The sequence below is a fragment of the Aspergillus aculeatus genome (genome assembly GCF_001890905.1).
Source record: "Aspergillus aculeatus ATCC 16872 unplaced genomic scaffold ASPACscaffold_3, whole genome shotgun sequence".
NCBI lineage: Eukaryota > Fungi > Ascomycota > Eurotiomycetes > Eurotiales > Aspergillaceae > Aspergillus > Aspergillus aculeatus.
The window spans coordinates 1,465,146-1,486,793 of record NW_017962978.1 but is presented as its reverse complement, the minus strand read 5'-3'; the positions used below and the strand labels follow the sequence as shown (position 1 = coordinate 1,486,793).

The window sequence follows — 21,648 nt, the reverse complement described above, 5'->3', positions numbered from 1 at the left end:
AAAAAAGAAAAAAAGAAAAAAAGAAAGAAAGTACATTTTGGACAAAATGTGTAGTCGGGAAGAGAAGGTCGAATGACATATAAGAGATGAATGATCGATAGGTGGAGTTCGATGAATCCACAAGAGAGGAAGTGTGGTGGTCAGGTCGGTATATCGCGAACATGATCTGTAGGCATCTTCATACGGCCTGAGACTATGGCCTCAGGCCTGAAAAAAGCCCTATGGCAACGACCCGATTCTTGACCGGGATTATTCCCGGACGTCGGCAGACGTGACATGGTGAGGGCCGCATAAGTGCCAAACCATGCAGTGCTTCAGTTTGAATCCTATAATAGGTGGGACCCTTCGTGTACATCGTTCATGTGACGATTTCATACATCGCGTCCAGCATAATTATATGGTCGTGTTTGTTGTATCTTGCATGTTAGCCGCAAGGCGATCGGTCGGGTTGCTGTATATGCCGACCGTAGAGCGCTAGGCCTTCGTATATGCAATATGCTGAGGAGGGGTGGACAGTTCAGGGAATGCATCCTTAGCGGCCGTCCTGCGAGCCATCTGGACCTGACTGGCCGGATGTTCTTTGTCTGTTGTTTAGCCACTCGACGGAGGCATCCTGTCGGGAAGCGGGTGTCTTCTGGTCTTCAAAGCGGCTGTTGGTGGTGTTCCGAGGGAAAAGGTTGTTCAGCTCGGCTGCAAGGGCGGATGCGGTGTAGGTACGGAGCTCCTTCTCTTCGCGTTCGTCCTCCTTCATCAGGCGTCGCTGGTCTGTCTTGGACAGATTCTCGCGGCGCTTCTTCCGAATTTCGTGGATACACCAAACTAGAACTTCCTCGGGCACACGGTTCCGTGGAGCGCCATGCCTCGTCGGGCTTCGAACATATCGTCTGGTGACATCCGTAGCTCCGTCAATCGAGAACGCAACGCAGTATGAAATCTTGCGGCCCCAACCTAGGTCAATCTGCGTTAGCATCCCTCATATGCACCGGTACAATAAAGCACATACCCTCAGTGTAAAGACGGGGCTGGTCCCATGCCTCTTCGCAAGCATCAACGTGAATCCAACGTTTCTGGTGGTCGGAATAGACCTCAGTCCAGACATGATCCTCAGCATTCCAGACCCAACGCACACGGCCTCCGAGAGCTCTGCAGAACATGCTGAAGCAGTTGGCCCACTCGCCTGCACGTCCCCGTCTCGTCTGCAGCAACTGCCACACGTCGGAGTACCGAGGGAACCGCTCGTAAGCGCCGCAGCTGGGTTCCGAGCATCGATAGAGTTCAACTCGAGTGCCACCCCGTGCGGTCTCATCGGGCGTAGGAGGAGTCATGCCTTGTGCGATTGTAGGCATGGAGCAGCGAGAGCAAGGGGGGTTGTTGACGAATTGAAAGAAGGAGCGTTTGAACCATCTGGTACCCAAAGTCAGTAAGTTGTCAATCCTGTCACCTCTCTGAAAGGAAGTCAAGCCTACCTTAACAACGCCCGGATGACACAATCTTGATAACCCCATTCTGGTCGTTCCCCTACACTAGCTGCCTGGGCCTGCAATATTTGACTCTCCTCCTCTGCTTCCGCATACAACCGATCGAGAGGGATGTGAGAGAGCGCCTCATCGAGGAGACCTGGATTTTCGTACTTAGTTGGTGTCACGGAGAGAACGTGGAGGAGGTTGCGAAATTTGAGGGACACCGGGTCTTGAGGAGGGGCAGGAACGATTGGTAGGCTGCGAAGTAGGGGTGACTGTGACGATGCTTGCGGAGGCATTTGGTGGGCCGGATACTGAGGTGCGGTCGGGGGCGGTGGTGGTGCTCGCGAGGGATGGGGAGGAGGGTAGAGGCCGGGAGAGGGTGATTGCGTGCGAGATTGTGATCGGGCTTGTTCTTGGAGTTGGTTGAATCGCTTGTTGCGCATTAATTGTTCAAAGGCATTTGTCAGCTCGCCGGCATCGAAGTTCTCAGGTTTCGTCGCCTGGTTGTGATGGTGGTGTCTTCCGTCTGCCATGGTTGTGGGTGGTAGGGGCAGGGTCAATGACACCAGCGGCGGCAGTAAGGCGTATAGATCTCCAGGGTGAACAAAGTCAATTCCCAATTCCAACTGAGGTATTTCGGACAATGAATCCGAGTCGGTTGCAGAACAGTAGAGCTGTTTAGCAGGAGACGGGTCTCAAGAGTTGGTTGTCGAAAGGAAAGAATCGGTTAGTCAAGTCGGCCGACCAGGATGATGATGGTCGCACAGCCCAGCCAGGCGGTCGCCACGCTTGGCGCTGAAGTCAAGGTAACCGCCACGACTATGAAGGAGGAGAAGTAGGAGCAACGAAGATGAACCTGAAGCCAGTCGACAATGGGCTACAGGTAAAGTGAAACAGAAGTGAAGAGTAGGTTTGAGGACGTGGCTCCGAGAACGACCGAAAGGGTAAGGCGAAGATTGGGATTGGGAGGGAAGGGGAGGGAGTCCGAAAGGGGAGCGAAGAGAGAAGAAAGGAAGAAAGAGGGAAAGAAACGAAAGAGAGAAGCGGTTAGAGTTAAGTTAAGAAGGTGGATAAAACTACAAAGTGAGGAGTCCACCAACAGGTGAGGACGACGACGACGATGATGATGAGGAAGAATGGGGAAGAAAGAAAGAGTTGTAGTAGGGTAGAGTGGTGTTGTTGGTGGAGGAAGAAGAAGAAGAGAGGAGGACCAGACCACACGCAGTATTGGATGGGGCAGTCTACGACACAAGACAGGCACTTTCAGAAGAAACTCTGTAGGAAGTGCGCAGTGACTTGAGTGCCAGCTGCAGTAACTGACTAACTGACTAACTGACTGATTGACTGGACCCGTACTTGGGACTCTGGGAGTGTCTAGCGTGGTTGGATAAGAAGTAGCTTAGCAGAAAATGGATTTTTTTGGGTTAAAGGGCCTTTTTTTTTCATCCACGCCAGCAGCGAGGGCGAAGCGTCGTCAGCCTTGAGCTCCTCGCCCCAATCAGGGCCCCGCGCCAGCACCGCAAGCCGCGTGTGTCCCGCCCCGAAACAGTTAACTGAACCATGGCCAAGACCCTCTTTGCTTCCGTCCGCATCTTTTAGGAGGGTTGGCACTACTGCCACGCATCCTCATCGTAGGGATCGTAGGGAAGGGTATGCTCTCAGTGCAAGTTGTTCTCCGTTTACTACCATTACCCCCCTGTGGCAATAAGCCCTTGGCACAACCACTCCCACTGCCACCCTTCCTCCCCTAATATTACCCCTACCAGTCTTCCTCTTGTCGCAGCAGCAACAGGCACTGCTGAAGCCATTGCCATCCTTTGCTTGGTTGTTGATGCGTTTACGGAGTGCTTGCGAAATTGGATGTCTTGGCTCCAGTCATTGCTTGCGATGCCTACATCGCATGGCACATTGGCAACAATTTAGTCTTTTGATGGGGTACCAAACCACTTGCTGATGCTTCTTTCCCAAAGCTTGGCTCTCTGCTCGCTTCTCCATGACTAGAAAAGAAGAGGGATTTTCTCTTCTTCACAAGACACGTCCACGCAAGCCTCCGATCACTGCTATACCTTGGATTCCGAAGGGCTTCATCATCCTCCTTGGGCGGCGAGACAAATGATTGCGACCATATGAGTATCTGAAATTTTTTTTCTCCTCTCGTCGACGCGTCTGAACAAAATCTCCTAACAAGGCAATCCTCGAGCGCGACCGACCGCACTCCGGGTCCGCGCTATGGAGGATCTCGTTCGACGTCAGCCTGTCCGTCTTACGCGGCTCTCTGACCAACAGGCTAAAAAATGTCACCATCGGTCACTCTGTCATGCTTAGTGACCGTGCACAACGCACGTAGTGTCCACTTCATCTCTAGCTACCGGATCAGCGATTTTTTTCTCCTCTTGCCCTCATCGTCTCTTCCTCCGAAAACACACTTTCCATAGCTTCAAGTAAGGGCATTTCGGAGAAAATGACAGCCTAACCGATGAGCTTCATCGATCTCCCTCCCCAACTAGGCAATTATCCATTGCGGCTTCAACCGCATAGCCTTACGAGTATACTGGACCCATAGTCGGAATTGCACCCACTCAGACTATTTGCTCCGCTGACGAAGCAGTGGATATCCCACCGGAAGTTAGAGATCGAGCTTCCTTGCTGGAAAAGAGTAACGATTCTGGGCAAATAGGACGAGATGCGAAAATAATCTAACAGGCTAAAGAATTGAACGTAGGAAGCAAGGTGACTATTTGCTAACCAATTGAGGTCTTCTGCTCAAAGGGGTCCCGAAACGGCAGTATCCAACTTCCAAACTCCTGGTCAGTCTCCGCTAGGTGCTTCCGACATGATATCTAGTGCAGAGGATCCAGGTCGTCAAACCATGATGCCTCCTATAAGGACCAACCACTATGCTAGCCGGGATAGACTTAAGCCGGCCGATGGTCACGGTGATCCTGATCAAATGGTGAATTGAGGTCGAGGCCTTCTCCTGCGTCCTAAATGCCCTCATAGACCCTTTTAAGTCCGAGTTCCGACATGCATTGCGAAGCCCATGGAGGTCTCCTTGAGTCCGACTGACTCGAATCCGGCCCTGTCGCTCGGGTCAAAATCCTGATGATTGCTCATGGGTTCACCAGGCGACGAATCCTCTGGCGTCGACGTATGCCATGTGATACACACATAATGACTATCAGGGCTGATCGTACGTATACATATGTGTACTAGGACCCCCTCTCCTGGAAAGCGTCTTTCTTGAGTGAGCGCTGCACAGATAAGACGTGCACCCTTTCCAGCACAAGCACTACGCGGCACCTGCAATATTGCAACAGCTATCCCCACAGACGGACAGACAGGATTCAATGTACGCAAGACATTGATAAGTTGATAGACATCCGTCTCGCCACCTCCTCCTTTCCTTCCCAGAGAAGACCCTGGGATGAATAAGACCTTTGCATCATGATTGACATGGAACATCCAGGCAACACGGCGAAGCCCAATTTCCCTGGAGAGCAGAGAAAAGAGCGCTGAGGAACATGGTCGCACGGCCCGACCAAGCCGACAGCCGTACAGACCGACAGATTGAAGGTGCAGGAACCCCTCCAGACTTCATGCCTCAGCCTCCCTTTCCCTTTTCCCTCTTCTCTGGACCAACTCGATTTGGGAGCAACTTCAAACCGCCCGGCGTTACATGATTACGGCATCCTTCCTAATCGGGACGAATTGGTGGCGGAGACGCGCAAGCGTCCGTCTTGGCATGGCACAAGATCTGGCTGGAGGTCCAAGGGAACTTTGGGAGAGCCAGAAGCCTGGAGGAAAGACCCCATCCCGCTAAACTCCTTCGGTGAGTCTCTCCCAAGGCGCCTGTCAACCACAAATCTGCCCTAGACCCTGGCGGGGCCTGGCCAAGGGGAGGTTTAAAAATAATGGGAGAACTTGGCCCTTCAATTGGGAATTTTGCTGGTGAAAATGACTCGCAATCCCATTGAGAACCGGGGAAGAAATACAAGACGTGTCGAGATCTGGCTATCCTCTGCCTCTTCGCATTTTTGACTTTTTGGTGGTCCCTGATCCTGCCATCCATGAAGGAAGGGGGTAGATCCCTCTACGGAGTAGGTTAGAAGTGTCTCTGATGCCGAATCCCAATGGTTCAACAGCACAAGAAAGAAAGAAGAGAGGCCTTGAGTAGGGGTCCATGGTGGCCAGACCCTGGAAGACAATCGGCGGCAAATATTTCCCCTGATCAAAAGCATCGCATCATACCGTAGGTTGACCTCTTTTCATTCGTCTGTCTGGACCTGTTTGGCTTTCTGAGACTCCGAACCTTATACTCTGTCTGTTCTTCTGTTTTCTTTTGAGATTGTAGCAAGATTAAGCGACAACCCCGTTGATGAGTTAACCGTACAACTGAAAATCCACAGGTTTTGTGCCTCTACCCTTCAACTTCTCCTTCATATTGAAGTACTGTAGATATATATAATTTGTACTCTATGTCCGTTGCTAATATTAGCGACAACGCCTGAGAACGGATTAGAGAGAGAGAGAAAACGGGATCTTCAACGGGACTAGTTCCAACCTCCCCCTCAGAGTTGATCTTGGCTTTTTTTTCTTTTCTTTTCCCATGACTCGTGATTACGTATGTCTGGGTTAGTCATTCATCCCCTGGGGGCCGATCACGAGACTTGGGTGATGAAACTTTGAGACCCTTTTTCCTTCGAAGCACGTGAGGTGAGATGAAGATGAGGGGTCGGGACCAAACCCGGTGCAAGTTGAAACGGCTCCAGGCCCCGGGAACCTTCGGAATTACCTTGTTGGGATTATTCCGAGGTTGTCCACGGTTTCTCATCTGCTTCTGCGATGGAGGAGTGAAGAGGGTATGTTATGAGTCCTCAGCTTCTTACAATATATATCTTCAAAGTATTCTCCAGTGATTGCTTGACGTGATTCTCTACTCAGTAGCTGAGGACATTTGTATAAAGTTGTTGATGGTTCTACCATCAGTGACCCACTATCATTAAATATTTCCTCGTACATACTATCATGCTACAGTATGTGCACAACAAATTCCACAAGGGTATCTGAGTAGTGCATGCGTAGTTTACTGTAAGTGCCAGCAAGTTCTAGACCCTGTCTAAGGGCGTGGATCTAATCTCATACGATTTACCAGCCCATGCTGATACTGTTGTTCGGCGATATGTCATTGTGAAGTCATGGTGAGGTGTTAATGTCTCTGCACTAACGATCATGGGCTTAGTTTGAATGTATTAAGTGGTAAGTTCTTGTTTATACTACTTGTTGTTTTAGGGGTAGTAATAGTAAGGCGTGATATACCGTCGACGGAATGGTTGTGTAATATTCTTATAGTAAGACTTGATAATCTAGAAGGTAGGAGGTACGGGTACAGTCTGTTTCGGAGTGTGCTTGTTGAGCTTGATTGAGCCTGAGCTTGATCGTTGATCTACCTACCTATGTGGGGGTGGGTGAAGTAGGTGTGGATTCGAAGGCCGGGGGGCAAGGGCAGGGGCAAGGGTAAGGGTATGGGCATGGGCAGGGGGCGAGATTAGATTGTAATGTGTCGACGTGGATGGATGACGTATTTGTTGAAGTGATGGTGTAGTCCCTGATGATTCAGCGATAAGAGGTCGAGTCAGATAGGAGGGATAGGCATCTCACGTTGGATGTGGAGGATCCAACTTTGGTTTGGTGGACTTGATTCGTGGATTAGGCATTTGTACTCGTACTCATACCTGAGGTAGGTGGCTTGCCACATGTCGGTGTTCCGGATTCTTTAATATTCTTCCAATGCTCCTGTCCTATATTCGATGCTATATCATGTGCCTTGCAAAGGTGAGAGGCTGTTGCTGCTGAATCTATCAAACATAATCGTGAAAGCTCACTCGTGCGCCGAAGTCGTATCAATTGAATTGCATGCCAGGGGTTAACCGAAGAAGAAACGAAACAAAAGGGAAGATAGGCCAATAAACAATAGATATTCATCAAGCATCCGGGTTTGCAGCCGAGAACTTGGACAATTCGGCGACGAAAGACTTGCCCCAGAATGCACTACATCAGTGTGAAACAACAGTCAGTACTCTGGTTTCCTTCCATGCGTGGCGCGGGAAGGCAAGGGAAAGGGAGAGGGAGACAGGGCGGGAAGATCGTCTGTCTCTGCATGCAATGCAGGAAGGAAGGGGGGAGGGGCCACGTAAGCTTACCTCGTGTACTTGGTAATGTACTTGTAAAGCTTCTCAAACTTCTGCGCACGCAGATCATCGGTCATCGAGACCGCTTCGTGGTATGCGTTGGCCAGCTCCTCCGTGTTCCACGGGTTGACGACGATGCTTCCGTTAAGACTCTGCGCGGCACCCGCGAACTCGGACAGAATCAACACGCCCTTGCGCTTCTGCTGGGTCGCGACATACTCGAACGAAACGAGATTCATTCCGTCGCGGGTCGACGACACCACACATGCGTCCGAGGCGGCGTACAGCGCGATGAGTTCGTCAAAACTCACCGACTTGTGCATGAAGTGGATGGGCATGTAATCCACCGTTCCTGCGATTCCGCGGGTTAGTACAGTTGCGCTATCCAGACACGTTCGGTCACTGGACTGGAGTAAAATGACTTACCGAATTTGCCGTTGATTCTCCCGACTAGCTCGTTAACCACCGCCCGCAGGTTCTGATATTCTTCAACATCCTGACGACTCGGGACGGCGACCTGCACCAGAACGACCTTGCCCACCCATTCCGGGTGCTGGGACAGGAAGACCTCCAAGGCATGCAGCTTCTGGGGGATACCTTTGATATAGTCCAGGCGGTCGACACTGACCATCAGCTTGGTACCCTCAAACTTGCTTTCCAAGCTGGCGATTCGGTTCTGCACCTTGGGACTTTTGAGACCCTCAGTGAATTTGTCGGGATCAATGCCAATGGGGAATGCCCCCACAGCGACCGATCTGTCCTTGAATTCCACGCTGCTCGGAGTGGTGACCAATCCCCTACGGCGCCCGGTTAGCGTGCGACAGACGGGTCCTCCGAGTGGGAGGAAAAAGATGGTGACCTACAGGATATGCGAGCAGCAGCTCAAGAAATGACGCGCATAGTCGTAGGTGTGGAATCCGATCAAATCACACTGCAGCACGCCGCGCAAGAGTTGACTCCGCACGGGCAGGATACGGTAAATCTCGCTACTGGGAAAGGGGGTATGCAGGAAGAATCCGATTCGGATATTCTTCTTGCCCAACTCGTGAAGCTCCTCGCGGAGATATTCCGGTAGGAGCATGAGGTGGTAGTCGTGGACCCAAACCAAGTCCCCGTCGCGAGCCTCGCGCGCGATGGTCCGAGCGAAGAGCCGGTTCGCCTCACGATAGGCATCCCACGCCGCTTCGTCGAACACGATTTCACCGGGGTGGTAGTGTAGCAGTGGCCAAAGAATAGAGTCTGACAGCTCACATTAGTCATGGCGACCCATTGGAGGGGGGAAGTGGGAAGTGGGAAGTGGGAGGGGAGGCGCCTGTTGCTAGGTGCCATGTGGCTATCGCGGAAGCTGGGAAATATGCAGACGCATATCAGATGCGGGTAAAATGCCCAGGGAGGGGCAGAAGGAGCAGTGGCAGCAGCAGCAGCAGCAGCAGCAGAAGAAGAGGGGTAGGTTAAGGCGCGGGGCGGGTGATTAGGGCAGCGACTCACTGGAGAAGCCATTGTAGTGACGATCCGCCAATTTGTCGTCCATGAAGACTGGAGTCGCATTGAACTCATCCGACAATCGCGCAGTCACCGATTCAATCTCATCCTCAGGCACTTCCAGTCCGGGCCAGCCATACCACTGGAAAGTCGTCGCCTTCGAGAGTCCACTCAATCCTGTCACCAGTCCGCCCGAAGACATGGAAAATTCATACTTCCCTCCTGCCGATCGTCGAATGGTGATCGGAATCCGATTCGAGACGATCAACAGGCGGGAATCGCCCTGTGAAGAATTGTCGCTGGCCATGACAGCTGACACTCAATGTGATTCAGGTAAACGAGATTGAAGATTGGAGAGAAGCTAGGAAAGCTAGGAGATGCTGTGCCCCGCTTTTCTTCTGTTCTGATCGAATCTGGAGGGAGCTTGGATGGGTAAGGGAAAAAAGAAATCAAGAGGGAAGTCAATTGGGGTCTATCGATAGGAAGGAGAAATTGGAAGAGTAATATAATGCGACGGAGAGAGAGAGAGAGCGCGCGCGCGAGTGATGGAGAGAGGGGAGAGGAGACGGAAGAAGAGGTGGTGATGACTTTCTGGCTTCGTATCGGTGAAGGGAGGGAGAAAGATCGGGGAGCGAAAGGGCAAAACCCAGATAAAGATCAGGAACAGGGCTTGGAAGAGGATTAAAGTGGTAATTTTGGTTTCCCTGGTGTACACACTACACGACAATCAGGAAGAGCTCCACTTCCTTCTTAAGTGATGGCTGGCAGAACAACAATAATAGTGTGTAGACTATTGTTGGGTTGGTTATTACTTCACCACCGCCTCATCGAGCCCCTCCATATGGGGGAGTAGAGTATTGTACTGTAGGTTAGTTAGTAGTTAGTTGGTTACTGCTTTCCGTTTACCTAGTATTGATCTTGCTTGTCCGCCTTTATTTCCCCCCTATCATCTGCCCCTCCTCTCTTTCTTTCTCTCTATTTTCTTATCAAGTACTCAGCAGCATCTTCAACACCCTTGTTGCGACCCATTCCTACTTTTCCCGTGCAATTCCTTCTTGCTGAACCAACCCTCAAATCCATGTGCGAAGGGTGCGACTGTGAGTGGTAAGAAGGGGTGATGCCAACCTTGACCAAGGTTGACGAAACCGGGCACGCGGTGGTGGTCGAACTGTCTCGAACCGTCGCCCAAACGCCGCGGGTGGATCAGTTGCGGATCCCACGGGAACCTCAACGTCATTGTTCTCATTGGTCTTTGCCCGTTTCTATACTTCCCTGGTCTCTTTGTTTCTTCCTCCAGCCTAAGCTAGGGAATAGTCGAACTGATTATCTGCAGACCGTGCTGCAGGCAAGTTTTACTCCCCGTCTAGTGCCTCCTATCCCGATCTAGCTAGATTGGTCAGATTCTTTGATATTCAATTGATGCTATGAGCTTGTGATCTGATAGTTTTCAATTGTGATGGTTGTTTTTTTCCCCCAGCCTTGAAACCAAAAAGAAAATAAAATCACTCAATGGGCTAGAATCTTCCTGGTTTCCCCCCTCCCGGGCTTCCTTTTCCCCTCTTTTTCTTTCGATTCTTCGCCCCTCCCCCTCCTTCTGCCTTCTTCTGGAGTGCCTCCGTGCACAGCTCATCTCTGCCCAAGGCCACCACACATAAGCCAAAGAAGGAAATTGGAGAAAAACAGATACCAAGAAATTAAATGGAAACGGGAAAAAAAAGAAGAAAAAAAACCTAGCCCAAACCCCTCCTTCACGCACGAAAAGGCCAGAATGTTCCTGTCTAGTAGGAAATGATGCCTTGCATGTGCTCCGTTCCCCGCGGGTTTTGACAGGTGCCCTGGTCCTGGGCCAATCAATGCCCATCAATCATGGACGTCACCACTGACTGCTTCTTCCTTCTGCGCATGGCTCGGGTGTCTAACTCTCTCTCCTTCTCTTTTGCATCCACCCGGGATTGTCAGGGTCATCCACTCTCTTCTTTCATCCTCGTGTGACTTAAAGACCTATCCATTGTCCTCTTTTCTCGCTTGGATCCGTATTTCAACTCTATTATCCTCAGCAAGCACTCCCTCCACTCCACTACCCTCTGCAGCCTTAAAACATCCCTAGGCCCGAGTCTTGTCGCTGCAGTCCAACCCTCCCTCCTTATTATTCTTTCCTGCCATCACGGACTCTTTGACTCTTTGATTTGTGCTCCACTGCTCCACTATTCTTTTTCAGCCTCCTGGTCCCCGCTGATCCTGGATCCCTCCCTGCTGTCTGCAAGACATCCATTTGGTGTCATAAAGACCCTCTAGAAAACACCTCTTGCTCCAAGACACATACACACTCTGTCGCAATGACGGTCTTCATTGCTTCACTGTACGTCAATGCCTTTCTTCTTCCTCTCTACCTGGTCCGTTGCACCCTACTAACTCTGAATAGCTTCCTTCCATACACCATCAACTTCCAAGCTACCGAGCTGAGATATGCTCGTCGCAAATCATCCAGCAGCTCCTCTCAAGGAGAAGGGAAGATTGTAGGACGTTTGGCTGATACCAATCGGAAACGCCATTCGAAGAGCATCAGTCTATACACACCAGGGGCAACCACTGAGGATGAGAAGATCTTCAAGCCATACATCTCCCGATCTGCGGGAGAGATCCCGGCTGCAGATGACCCCAACGGTCCCGGCCCTAGTGAGCCTCGCACGGTCTCTTGGGGCCAGAGCCGGAAGTTTAACCAGCCTCGCTCCAAGGCTTCTTTATACCCGGAGCCATCTATTCTTAGTCGTCCTGAGATCGACGAACTAGACAACCCACCGTATCTTGATGCTCCATTGGATGCAATCAGCTCCGAGGAAGAGCATGGCAGCCCGCGGGCCCTTCTTTCGGAGATGGATTGGGTGGTCAAAGCAGCAGAGCAGGGCAATGGTGGCCTGCGCAATGCTATCAATGCTGCCGAAGAAGCCGGCATGCTGACAGACAAAATGTGGGTGGGAACCTTGTGCATGCCCACCGACTCGTTAAAGGACGAGACTCGGGCTAGTATCTCCGAGGCCCTCGAGGATGAGTTCGAGTCCTTGACAGTTTTCGTCAATGACAGCGAGTTCGAGGGCCATTACACTCACTTTTGCCGTGCCGTCCTCTGGCCTGCCTTCCACTATCAGATGCAAGAAAGTCCTCGACACACAGAGTATGATGATTATTCTTGGAAGCAGTATGTGAGGGTCAATGAGGCCTTCGCGGACAAGATTGCTGCCTACTGGCGTCCAGGGGATAGCATTTGGATCCATGACTACCACCTTCTGCTTCTCCCATCCATGCTCCGCGAGAGACTACCGAATGCGGAGATCGGGTTCTTTATGCACACTGCCTTCCCCTCTTCGGAGATTTTCCGGTGTCTCAATGCCCGAGATGCGCTGCTTCATGGTCTTTTGGGCGCCGATCTCGTCGGGTTCCAGACGGAGGAATATTGCTACCACTTCCTCCAGTCATGCATTCGTCTGCTCGGCTTGGAGGTGTCTGTCGATGGTGTCCAGCTGGAGAAGAGATTTGTCAACGTGAGAAACATGCCCATTGGAGTCGATCCGAAAGCCCTCGATCTGCTCCGCAGGTCAACCGAGGTCAAGGACTGGATCGCCAATATCAGTTCTCGGTACAAGGGGAAGCACTTGATTGTTGCTCGAGACAGGCTGGATGCTCCCGGCGGTATTAAGCACAAGCTAATGGCTTATGAGCTGTTCCTGAAGCAATACCCCAAGTGGAGAGACAAGGTATGTTGACATGCTTAACGTCTACTCGATGCAGGGACTAGGTTCTAACTTCAGCAGGTCGTCCTTGTCCAAATCGCTTCGGCCTCTGAATTACCTGAGTTAGAGGCGCAAGTCTCGAAGATTGCCATGCGCATCAACTCAGTTTACTCGAGCTTGACTCATCAGCCACTGGTTTTCCTCCGCCAAGACATCAGTTACTCTCAGTTCTTGGCTCTCATGAGTGTGGCTGAGATCTTCATGGTCACTAGTCTGAGAGAAGGTATGAACCTCAGTAGTCACGACTACATCCACTGCCAAGATGGAATCTTGACCGGGCAACGCCATGGCTCACTCATCCTGAGTGAGTTTACTGGAAGTGCGTCGATCTTCAACGGTCACGAGCTCATGGTCAATCCATGGGATTACAAGGAGGTTGCCGACACAATCAACAAAGCCTTTGAGATGACGGCGGAGCAGAAACAGCGCAACTGGGAGTTCCTGCTAGAAAAGATGACTCCTCACACCGCTCTTGCCTGGTTCAACTCGTTCCAGGCCTCACTGACCAAAGCCCACAGCGCACAACTATCCCGTGAACTCAGCCAGGTAAAGCCTCTTTCGCTCGATGCCGTGAAAGGCGCGTACGACGAGTCCACCGTGCGACTGTTCTTCTTAGAGATTGAGGGCATAGTCGCCTCCAGCCATGGAGGGCCTGCTAACTTGGTTCCTCTGCTCCAGCGCCTACTCGAGGATCCAAAGAACTTGGTATACGTGACCAGCAGCAAGAGTCCTGAACAGCTCGAAATCCTGCTCGAGCCGCTCGCCACCAAAGTTGGAATCATTGCTGAGAACGGCTGTTTTGTACGACAAATTGGAAATCTCAACTGGGTGACACTTGTAGACATGGAGAAGGCCAAAGATTGGCGAAATGGCATTCGCAAGGTGATTCAATACTACCACGAACGAGTTGAAGGAAGTGTGATGGAGGAAGCCCGTTGCCTGCTAAATTTCTGGTATCACGACGCGCTTGACCCCGAGGCGGCCGCCCGCCAGGCTTCTGGCCTTGCCGATCAGATCAACGGCACTCGCGGTAGTGAAGCCATCCGCGTGGTCCTCACCGAGGGCGCAGTGAGTGTTGAACCTTTGGACATGACGAAAGCCAAAGCAGCCGATTCCGTCTTGCAGCATCTGGACCAAATCCCGGACTTCTTGTTTGTGGCGGGCGGAGCCCGCGGCGACGAAGCCCTGTTCCGGTGGGCGAATCGCCTTCAGACTGACGAGAAAAACCCCAGTGTCACCACGCTCACCGTGGGTACTCATGCCACAGAAGCGCGAGCCGTTCCGCCTGAGGGATTGGGCATTGTTGACATTGTAGATGCGCTGGTCTTCTCTCTTCCCGAGGGCCACCTTGATGGACATTCTGACGGTCTCGCCGCCGACGCCCCAGCCCCAGTCCAGGCTGAACAAGGAGAGGACGAGCAGACAAACGGACACGCTCCAGCCACCCCTCCTCCTGTCTCCAATGGACATGATGCAAACGGGTACTCCACCCCTCCTATGTCTCCGACTCCGGACTGGCATCTCGTGGAACACTCGCCTACATTAAATGGTGTGAATGGAGCGACACACTCATTATGACCTTGATACCTACTGATACGCATCCGCTTCTGGGAGCTCACTAACATCATCTTTGTCCTCCCGTCTACTTACCTCTTTCACCTCTTTATGCAGCCTTCTTCTCTCTTATACCTTGATTCGAGAAACACCTTGTAGCACCTCCTTGACATGACGTTACGTGACCTAACGTGTGACATGACCTAAGATTACCCTCAACCCCCCTGTCACTACCACCAATACCCTTCTCGGTTGTCCTTTTCCTCCACCTCTTGTCTCCTTCATTCCATTCTTCTTAATCAGGGATGTGACATATCACGGCGAATGAACACGATGATAATCACAATTTTTTCACAATGTGATGATGTTGATGAAATGGCTAGAATTCACTAACTCCCTTATTTGATTTATGAAGACTTTGGTAGTCGATACTTAGATTGTGATCATACAAATAATGATATTTTTTGACCTCGTAACCAGCCATCAGAGATCAAGACGTAGAGATGGAATAGCCGTACAGATAGAAATGGTTGGAAAATGACAGGCCTAGTACCCTTCCCCCCCTCCCGGTCCCCTTCATCGGATACCTATTACCTAGCTGTTGTAGCTTTGTCTCAACAGCCGGCTTTTCCTTCGCCTCCCACCTCCCCGACCCTCCGCACTGGACAGATATACATAAGATGTACATCCATACATGTCACGGATCATCCCCTACCACCACCACCACCACCACCACCGCATGACCCGACCGGACCCTATCTCCGCTACTACAGATCACAACAAAAGACAAAATTCACCCAGTCAACCCCGTATGCGTCGATCTATCCACGGGTACAGCTAGGCTGGATAGGAGATTTTCACTTTCTTGAGCCGAAGGAGCTGACGGTGACGGTGTTGGTAAGGGTAGATGGCAATGTGTGTGATTTACATACAATGCTCGGCAGGCGGGGAGCGCAAATGTGGCCACACACATACACACACACACACACACACACACACACACACACACACACACAGGTTTAGCGCAAGGGTACTTGCATTTTGGGGTGATGTTATTGCTCAGCTATTGTCGATGATCGATGTTGACAGAAAGATTCCCAGCCAACCCCCGCGTTTGGTTTGCGCGTCGGGTCACCAGATTTACTGCACGTTCGATGGGGTGCGCGGGAGGGGAGAAGGGACAGGGTGGGGGTTAGGAGTTTGTTTGAGAGGGAGTACATCGGCAACTCAGGTGATGTGCTTGATGGCTGGGGTTCTCAGCTGGGGAATGAAGAAATAAGACTGAAGTTCAGAAGTATTTACACACATCCACATCCGAGCTGATGGAATGACAACTATTACTAATCGAATGTTCGTTTGCGTGTGGGGGTACTAGTACTAGATGATAACAATAGAAAGCAGAGAGAAGGAGGAGGGGTTGTGCGGAGAAAGAAAGTCAGAGAGGGGGGGGGGCGCAAAGATCAAATGAGGAGAGAGAGGGGAAACAAGAACAAAAACCAGAATACCGTACAATAATGCGCCGGAAAGGGGGAACAATGATGCATGTATGCCTTGCCTTGTCAGACTGACTGACTGAATGACTCAATTCGGACTTCGAAACTCTTCCGGAAATCCTTCCTAGTAGACAAACACTGGGGGAAAATAGATCACTAGCTCATGGAAATGCGAATGGGAGAATAGGATGATGACACGTGAATTCATGGATCTCGCCTGAAAGATAGATAATATGTCGTAGCGAGTCAGGATCGCTCCGAATCTCGCCTGGGAGGGTGGCGGTGGTGGGTAGTAGAAGACGGGAGGTAACGGGACGGAAGAAGTTACGCTCTAGACACGTGCGGGATAGGAAATAACAAGAACATCATGAATAAGATACTTGTCAGATGACATGATTAACCTCCAACATCCGTAGTACTATGTGACTCCTTTTTCACAGAGGTATGCTCGGTGCCTGCTGATATGAGCGTCGGCGCGACTCGTCGCTTCTTCGGTGGTTGGACGGGCGGAGCCGCGCTCGGGTCTCTGTCTTCCTCCTTCTCCGATTCACTGACCCGCTTGCCTAGCACACTGGCGCTGACATTGCTTGTCCCACTTTGCGAGGCCACAGGCATGGGGGTCTGTGGCGGCGTCGTGAGCGGAAGTGTCGGAGGCTGGGATGAGTGAGTCGCCGTCACCAGGGGGACTGATCCGAGAGTCGGTGTCGGGTTGTTGACCACCGTCCCTGGCGTTTGTTGGCTACCAGACTGGGTCGTGACTGATGACACCGAATTAGATCGTGCAGGGCTTACAGGCGGTGCTTGGCTCGCATTGGCCTGGGGGGCTGGGCTTGGTTTCGCTGTTGTCGGCGTAGGGAGCGGAACATTATTGGCCGATAACACGGCGGCTGCGTTCTGATGAGCCGCTGATGCTGGCGCAGTGTATGGTTGGCCTAATTCGCCCGGCGAGAATGCAAGCGTAGAACAAAATCCGTCCGACGAACTCATCATCAAGGTCAAGCCATCATTCGACCTATCCAAGTTTAGTTCAGCTGCATCACGTAGACGAGTGTCCGTCATCATCACTCACCAGGTCAGATCGGTGAAAGTAGCAAAGTGCAGATTGCTAACGACGCAGATTGGCGTCTGCTGCTGGGTGTCATACACCAAGACTCCGTCCTGGGTGGCTACCGCATACACGATTCGGTAGGGCAGTGTGAAAACGGGGGCAGGGATTTGGCTCGCAGAGGGACTGTCCCGCTCCGTCGCCTTGGTACCGGTGTTGTTCTTCACCAAATCATTGGCGGCAAGCGTGGACGATGGGGGCTCCATTGACGCGCCATCCTTGGTGGAACTCACCACCGGATCGGGGAGCGAAGAGAACGACTCTTCGATGGACGAGGTGTCTAAGGTGATATGACGAGCAGGCTGAGGAGTCTGCCGCAGGGTATAGAAAATTGGAGAGCACTTGACCGCAACAGATGGTTTCTTATGGCCTGGGAGATGAGAGATAGGCGGCTTGTTGAATCCAGCACGGGTATAGATGTAAACGGTATTGATGATCTCGTCCGTTGTTTTCGTGGAGTCGGTCGCTGACACATGCGACGTCTTGTACTGCCCGGCCGGGGTGAATAGCAAGCTTCCATCAGGAGCAAAGGTTAACCTCCGGAAGAATGAGGTGAAGGTCTCATTCGCATAGATGTTGGCATTCTTGACTCCGAGCCCACCCAATAAACCGGGTGATGGTACCTCGAGCGGTTTGACAGCTGGTAACGGCAGTGATGGCGCCGGAGATGCTGAACGACGGATGGAAGGAGAAGACCCGAATGAGGATCGGCGACTATGCGACACGGGGGGAGGGTCCATCGGCAAGTTGGAGGTCATTGGTGTACCTGGAGTGGACGGAGCGGGAGAAGCGATGGCGGCTGAGCTGGTCGGTGCGGGTTGAGAACGAATCGATAGATCCGGCGGCGCAGGACTGCTTGACGAGATGCGTTTCGCAGGGAGATCCATCTTGAGGAACTTCCCATGGGAAGTGAGGGTAAATTGGCCGTCCTTGGTTTTCAAGCTGTAGATGTGGACCGAGCGGTCGGATGATTGTGTTGCAACAAATTCATTCAGCGGATCCCAGGCCACACCCTGAACGTAGTGCGAGTGCTCAGCGATCTGGCGCACCATTTGGCCTGTCATTCAAACAGTCAGCAGCCCAATTTCATGTGCAACCCACAAACCAAACCCACCCGTTTGAGCGTTGTAGATCCGAGCGATATTGTCCATACTGCCCGTGATAATGAACACCCCGTCGGGCGACCACGCGAGATCATAGATCTCTGCCCCGGAGGAACGGCACATATGCTTCACTCGCCAGGTTTCCTTGTCGTCCGAGCGGTCTTCACCTAAGCCCGGTTGTGATTGCAATTCCGACGGTACCCAGAGTAAGACATTGCCGTCATCCCCGGCAGATGCCAGCATCTCGCCTAGATGAGATTCGAGGAGACACAATCAGCACAGAAAGCGACATTGAGAGGTTGGACCGAGCGTTGCTGCCTACCTTTGGGGCTGAAACGGACGACATTCACAGCTTGGGTATGTTTGACCAGCGTGCTCAGGTAGGACACCTTCCGTTCCTCTCCGGTTGATTCCACTTTCCATAGCTGTGGTTGTGTTATGTTGTCAGACACGGTGTACAGAGTGCCCTCGACGGGGAGTCACGAGTAGGGATGAGGGAGGGCAAATCCAGTTCGAGAGGGGAGGGGATCGTACTCGGACGTTATTGTCACTAGAGAGCGGAGACAAGCGTTAGCAACCTGAATGACAGACCAAAGAAGGGCAAAACGAGAGATCAGACGAACGCACTTTCCAGCAGTGGCTAAGCGACCCTTACCATTGGGGTCGAAATGTACCGAGTAAATAGGAGCATTGTCATCGTGCCACGAGATGAGCAACGGGGTGGCCTTCATGATGAGCACGGATGCTCAATTGGGGCACCCGTTGAGAGATTGGGGGTGGGAGATTGAGGCCCAGGACGACTATATATTGCGGATTTAGATGGGGTGGAAGATTGATTGTATCAAGTAGTAGTATGAGGGGTGGGCGGTGGGGGAAGCTGAAGCAGCAGCAATGAGGAGAATTGTTAGGGCGTGAGAGAGAAGTGCGGAGGGAGAGTTGCGGGCGAGGAAATTCAATGCAAACAAGCTGTCGGAAAGTACAGTACTTGCAGCAGCAGCAGCAGCAGCAGCAGCAGCAGCAGCAACAGCAGTCTCCCGGAGGGATTTAAAGAGGTATGCAATCAGAAGATTGAAAGAAGGGGGTGGAGAGGGAGGGGAAAAGAGAAAGAGGAAGCAAAGAGGAAGCAAAGAGGAGGTCGGATTATTAGACAAGATCAAGAATCTAGTAATTCTAACACTAACACAGTCAATGTTCCTTCCGATTTGACGAAGCGAAAAGTGCAGCAGACGAGAGTGGTGTAGTGTAGTAAAGTAAGTAGTGTAGTGTGAGAGACAGAGAGAGAGCGAGAAAAGCGGAAGTAGTTGTCCGTTGCAGTGGAAGTTGATTGCAGGTTCCAATCAGTGGTCAGTTCAGTGGTGATGTCGTTCATCCCAGCATCCCATCATGGATCCTTTTTCTCTCCCTCGTGTCGCGCCCGGCGAATGACAATCCCCGCGTCCGTCAGCTTCGCGTTCGCCTGCTCCGTCGATCGCGCGTAAAACTGGATCTTCATTTCATTCTTCTTACGGAGATGAAACCCACCGGTCACCTCCGATGTTTAATTCTCTTGCTTCCTCGGTCTATTAATTATTGATCTCTGTGCGCCCGCTTTCAAACCAACGCCTGACCCAGAATACCCTATCAATTAAGCGGTTTGGTTTCTCTTGCGGCATGGCGGCTGGCGATTACTTAACACCACAATCCCTTCCGATTGACAATGGGAACTACCTTGAATTGTGATCTGCATGCGGAAGAAAAGGTATAGGTGGTTGCTACTGTTGTTGAACCGTCTCTCCGGTTACCAGGGGCGTGGAGAAGTTTAGACTTGCTGAATGGCTACCTAGTAGACTAGGTAGCTGCCTCCTTGGCCAGTTCCGGGCATACTAATGCGTCGAGAGAATCATCGCTCCAATTAGTCTTCTGTCGCTGAATAGTGCATGGGGGCGTTGATTGAGCAAAGCAGTCAATATGCGATCCGACCAGGGGAGCTGAGGCTACCGATGGAATATAGCACCACCACCTCTGGGACCCATTGCACTTCCACTAACATATAGCACTGCGCAAAGTGTTCGATGCTTACCCCTCTCGCCAGATTGATCTTCAAGGTCATCTTGATTACCGGCAATGCCTACTATTCAACTTCGAAAGTATCGCTGATAACTACTCACAAACTCCCCCAGAAAAGTCAAGCCAACAGGGGTAACAATCATAATATACATCAGAATTGAAGACGAATTTCTCATATCCGAAATGTTTCAAGTGACCCAGCGACCAATCGTCTCGCCAAACCAACTGGTAGCCTTCTCTCGTCGCTTGGAACGGGCCTCATCCTGGCTCTTGATGAACGGCGTCGCCTCCTGCACGTACAGTTTCTGCTGCTCCAACTGTGCGTTGTGCGCCCGGATCTCCAGCTCTCGCTCGTGGGGCGTGAGCTTCTCCAGAGGCTTCGATGGCTTCAAGCCGACAGGGATGGCCTCCCCACCGGGGATCTCCAACGTCTTCTTGGTGGTAACGGCGGGACTATGCGGCGGCGGCGGCGGTGCTTGGGGGTTAAAGAGCGAGGTGAGAGGCGGAGGTTCCAGCCCAGCCTTCTGTGCTTCCTCCACCTGGGTTTCGTAGTCCAACATTTCGTGATAGAGTTTATCCGCGTGCATCTGAATCCGCTCCTCTCTCTCCGCGTCCCACTCGAAGGAGGATGCGTAGCCCAAGGCCTGGAGGAATTTCTGAGACCCCCAAAGCAGTTAGCATCTTACGTATCAAAGGGAGATTTGTCCACCCGCGGACGTACAGCCTGGGTGGTAAAACAACGAGAAAACTTAGAGTTCTCTTCTGAGCACATGGTCGCACGGGCTTTCAGTTGCTTCTGCCAGTTGCCGGTGCGGAAGCAATTGGCCCAGTCCTCCTGTTCCAACGCACAGTTCTCCATCGCCGCCCGGTGCACGGTATCACCGCGCTGTTTGTACTTCTCGATCACCCGCTCTGCGGTTTTCATCTCGGATTGTTCCTTTTCCTGGGGTGGCTTGTAGGTCTTCCAGAGGTGGGCATAGCGGCCGTCGGGGAAGAGGGAGGCACTGGGGACTGAAGGTTCCGACGGCGTAGAAGCACTCTCCGACGATGGCGGTGGTACCGGTGTCTTCTCTACTGTCTTCGAAGGCTCGTGGACGGAAGGAAGCGCATTCGTGGGCACGTATTTCTTGGGGGCTTCATGTTCGAGGAAATCCCGCAGCTCCGGGTCAAGCTTTTTGACGGGGTCGTCTTGGTTCGAACCGCCCCAAAACCAACCCATGATGTGAAGTGTAAAGTGAGCGATTCAATGGGAGGAGATAGCCGCGAGTAAGCAAACGGGATTTGGGAGAAAGAAAGCCCTGCAAGCGCACGCTGCTTTTCGTAGTGTACACTGCAATATAGATTGACTGCGGAGAATGGCGCGAGATGCCCGAAACGAAAGGCAGGCGCCCTCCCTCAGTCTTCAACTTACCGGGCGCCAAACCGT

At 51.9% G+C, this 21,648-nt stretch overlaps 5 protein-coding genes across 5 annotated transcripts; 1 reads left to right on the top strand and 4 right to left on the bottom strand.

The window, feature by feature from the left end:
• Positions 1 to 532: 532 nt before the first annotated feature.
• On the bottom strand, positions 533 to 1,996 carry png1 (peptide-N4-(N-acetyl-beta-glucosaminyl)asparagine amidase; the record flags this gene model as incomplete). Its single annotated transcript, XM_020199229.1, has 3 exons — positions 533 to 948; positions 1,004 to 1,404; positions 1,467 to 1,996. 3 exons carry the CDS (start codon positions 1,994 to 1,996, stop codon positions 533 to 535), a joined length of 1,347 nt encoding a protein of 448 aa, XP_020059383.1.
• A 4,962-nt stretch (positions 1,997 to 6,958) lies between these two features.
• On the bottom strand, positions 6,959 to 9,760 carry ASPACDRAFT_76111 (glycosyltransferase family 20 protein). The gene is made up of 5 exons (XM_020204644.1): positions 9,140 to 9,760; positions 8,515 to 8,890; positions 8,078 to 8,448; positions 7,664 to 8,003; positions 6,959 to 7,511 (listed from the first exon to the last, which is right to left on the bottom strand). The coding sequence occupies exons 1-5, from the start codon at positions 9,438 to 9,440 to the stop codon at positions 7,445 to 7,447; spliced, it is 1,455 nt and encodes a 484-aa protein (XP_020059382.1). The 5' UTR covers positions 9,441 to 9,760; the 3' UTR covers positions 6,959 to 7,444.
• A 1,531-nt stretch (positions 9,761 to 11,291) lies between these two features.
• ASPACDRAFT_76110 (trehalose-6-phosphate synthase) lies at positions 11,292 to 14,734 on the top strand. The gene is made up of 3 exons (XM_020204643.1): positions 11,292 to 11,492; positions 11,556 to 12,885; positions 12,943 to 14,734. Exons 1-3 carry the CDS (start codon positions 11,470 to 11,472, stop codon positions 14,497 to 14,499), a joined length of 2,910 nt encoding a protein of 969 aa, XP_020059381.1. The 5' UTR covers positions 11,292 to 11,469; the 3' UTR covers positions 14,500 to 14,734.
• Positions 14,735 to 16,364: 1,630 nt separating this feature from the next.
• Positions 16,365 to 18,907, bottom strand: ASPACDRAFT_57995 (putative chromatin assembly factor 1 subunit B; the record flags this gene model as incomplete). Its single annotated transcript, XM_020203303.1, has 6 exons — positions 16,365 to 16,980; positions 17,038 to 18,130; positions 18,179 to 18,424; positions 18,499 to 18,601; positions 18,711 to 18,726; positions 18,804 to 18,907. The coding sequence occupies 6 exons, from the start codon at positions 18,905 to 18,907 to the stop codon at positions 16,365 to 16,367; spliced, it is 2,178 nt and encodes a 725-aa protein (XP_020059380.1).
• Positions 18,908 to 20,013: 1,106 nt separating this feature from the next.
• On the bottom strand, positions 20,014 to 21,578 carry ASPACDRAFT_113663 (uncharacterized protein). The gene is made up of 2 exons (XM_020195743.1): positions 20,944 to 21,578; positions 20,014 to 20,878 (listed from the first exon to the last, which is right to left on the bottom strand). Exons 1-2 carry the CDS (start codon positions 21,439 to 21,441, stop codon positions 20,411 to 20,413), a joined length of 966 nt encoding a protein of 321 aa, XP_020059379.1. The 5' UTR covers positions 21,442 to 21,578; the 3' UTR covers positions 20,014 to 20,410.
• Positions 21,579 to 21,648: the final 70 nt, after the last annotated feature.

Bases quoted from the DNA above. Each gene is read 5' to 3' on its own strand.
- ASPACDRAFT_76110 (XM_020204643.1), top strand. From the start codon at position 11,470: ATGACGGTCTTCATTGCTTCACT. The intron at 11,493-11,555 runs GTACGTCAATGC...AACTCTGAATAG, and splicing joins ACGGTCTTCATTGCTTCACT to CTTCCTTCCATACACCATCA. The intron at 12,886-12,942 runs GTATGTTGACAT...TAACTTCAGCAG, and splicing joins ACCCCAAGTGGAGAGACAAG to GTCGTCCTTGTCCAAATCGC.
- ASPACDRAFT_76111 (XM_020204644.1), bottom strand. From the start codon at position 9,440: ATGGCCAGCGACAATTCTTCACAGGGCGATTCCCGCCTGTTGATCGTC. The intron at 8,891-9,139 runs GTGAGTCGCTGC...GTGAGCTGTCAG, and splicing joins TCACTACAATGGCTTCTCCA to ACTCTATTCTTTGGCCACTG. The intron at 8,449-8,514 runs GTAGGTCACCAT...CGGGCGCCGTAG, and splicing joins AGCTGCTGCTCGCATATCCT to GGGATTGGTCACCACTCCGA.
- ASPACDRAFT_113663 (XM_020195743.1), bottom strand. From the start codon at position 21,441: ATGGGTTGGTTTTGGGGCGGTTCGAACCAAGACGACCCCGTCAAAAAG. The intron at 20,879-20,943 runs GTACGTCCGCGG...TGGGGGTCTCAG, and splicing joins GTTGTTTTACCACCCAGGCT to AAATTCCTCCAGGCCTTGGG.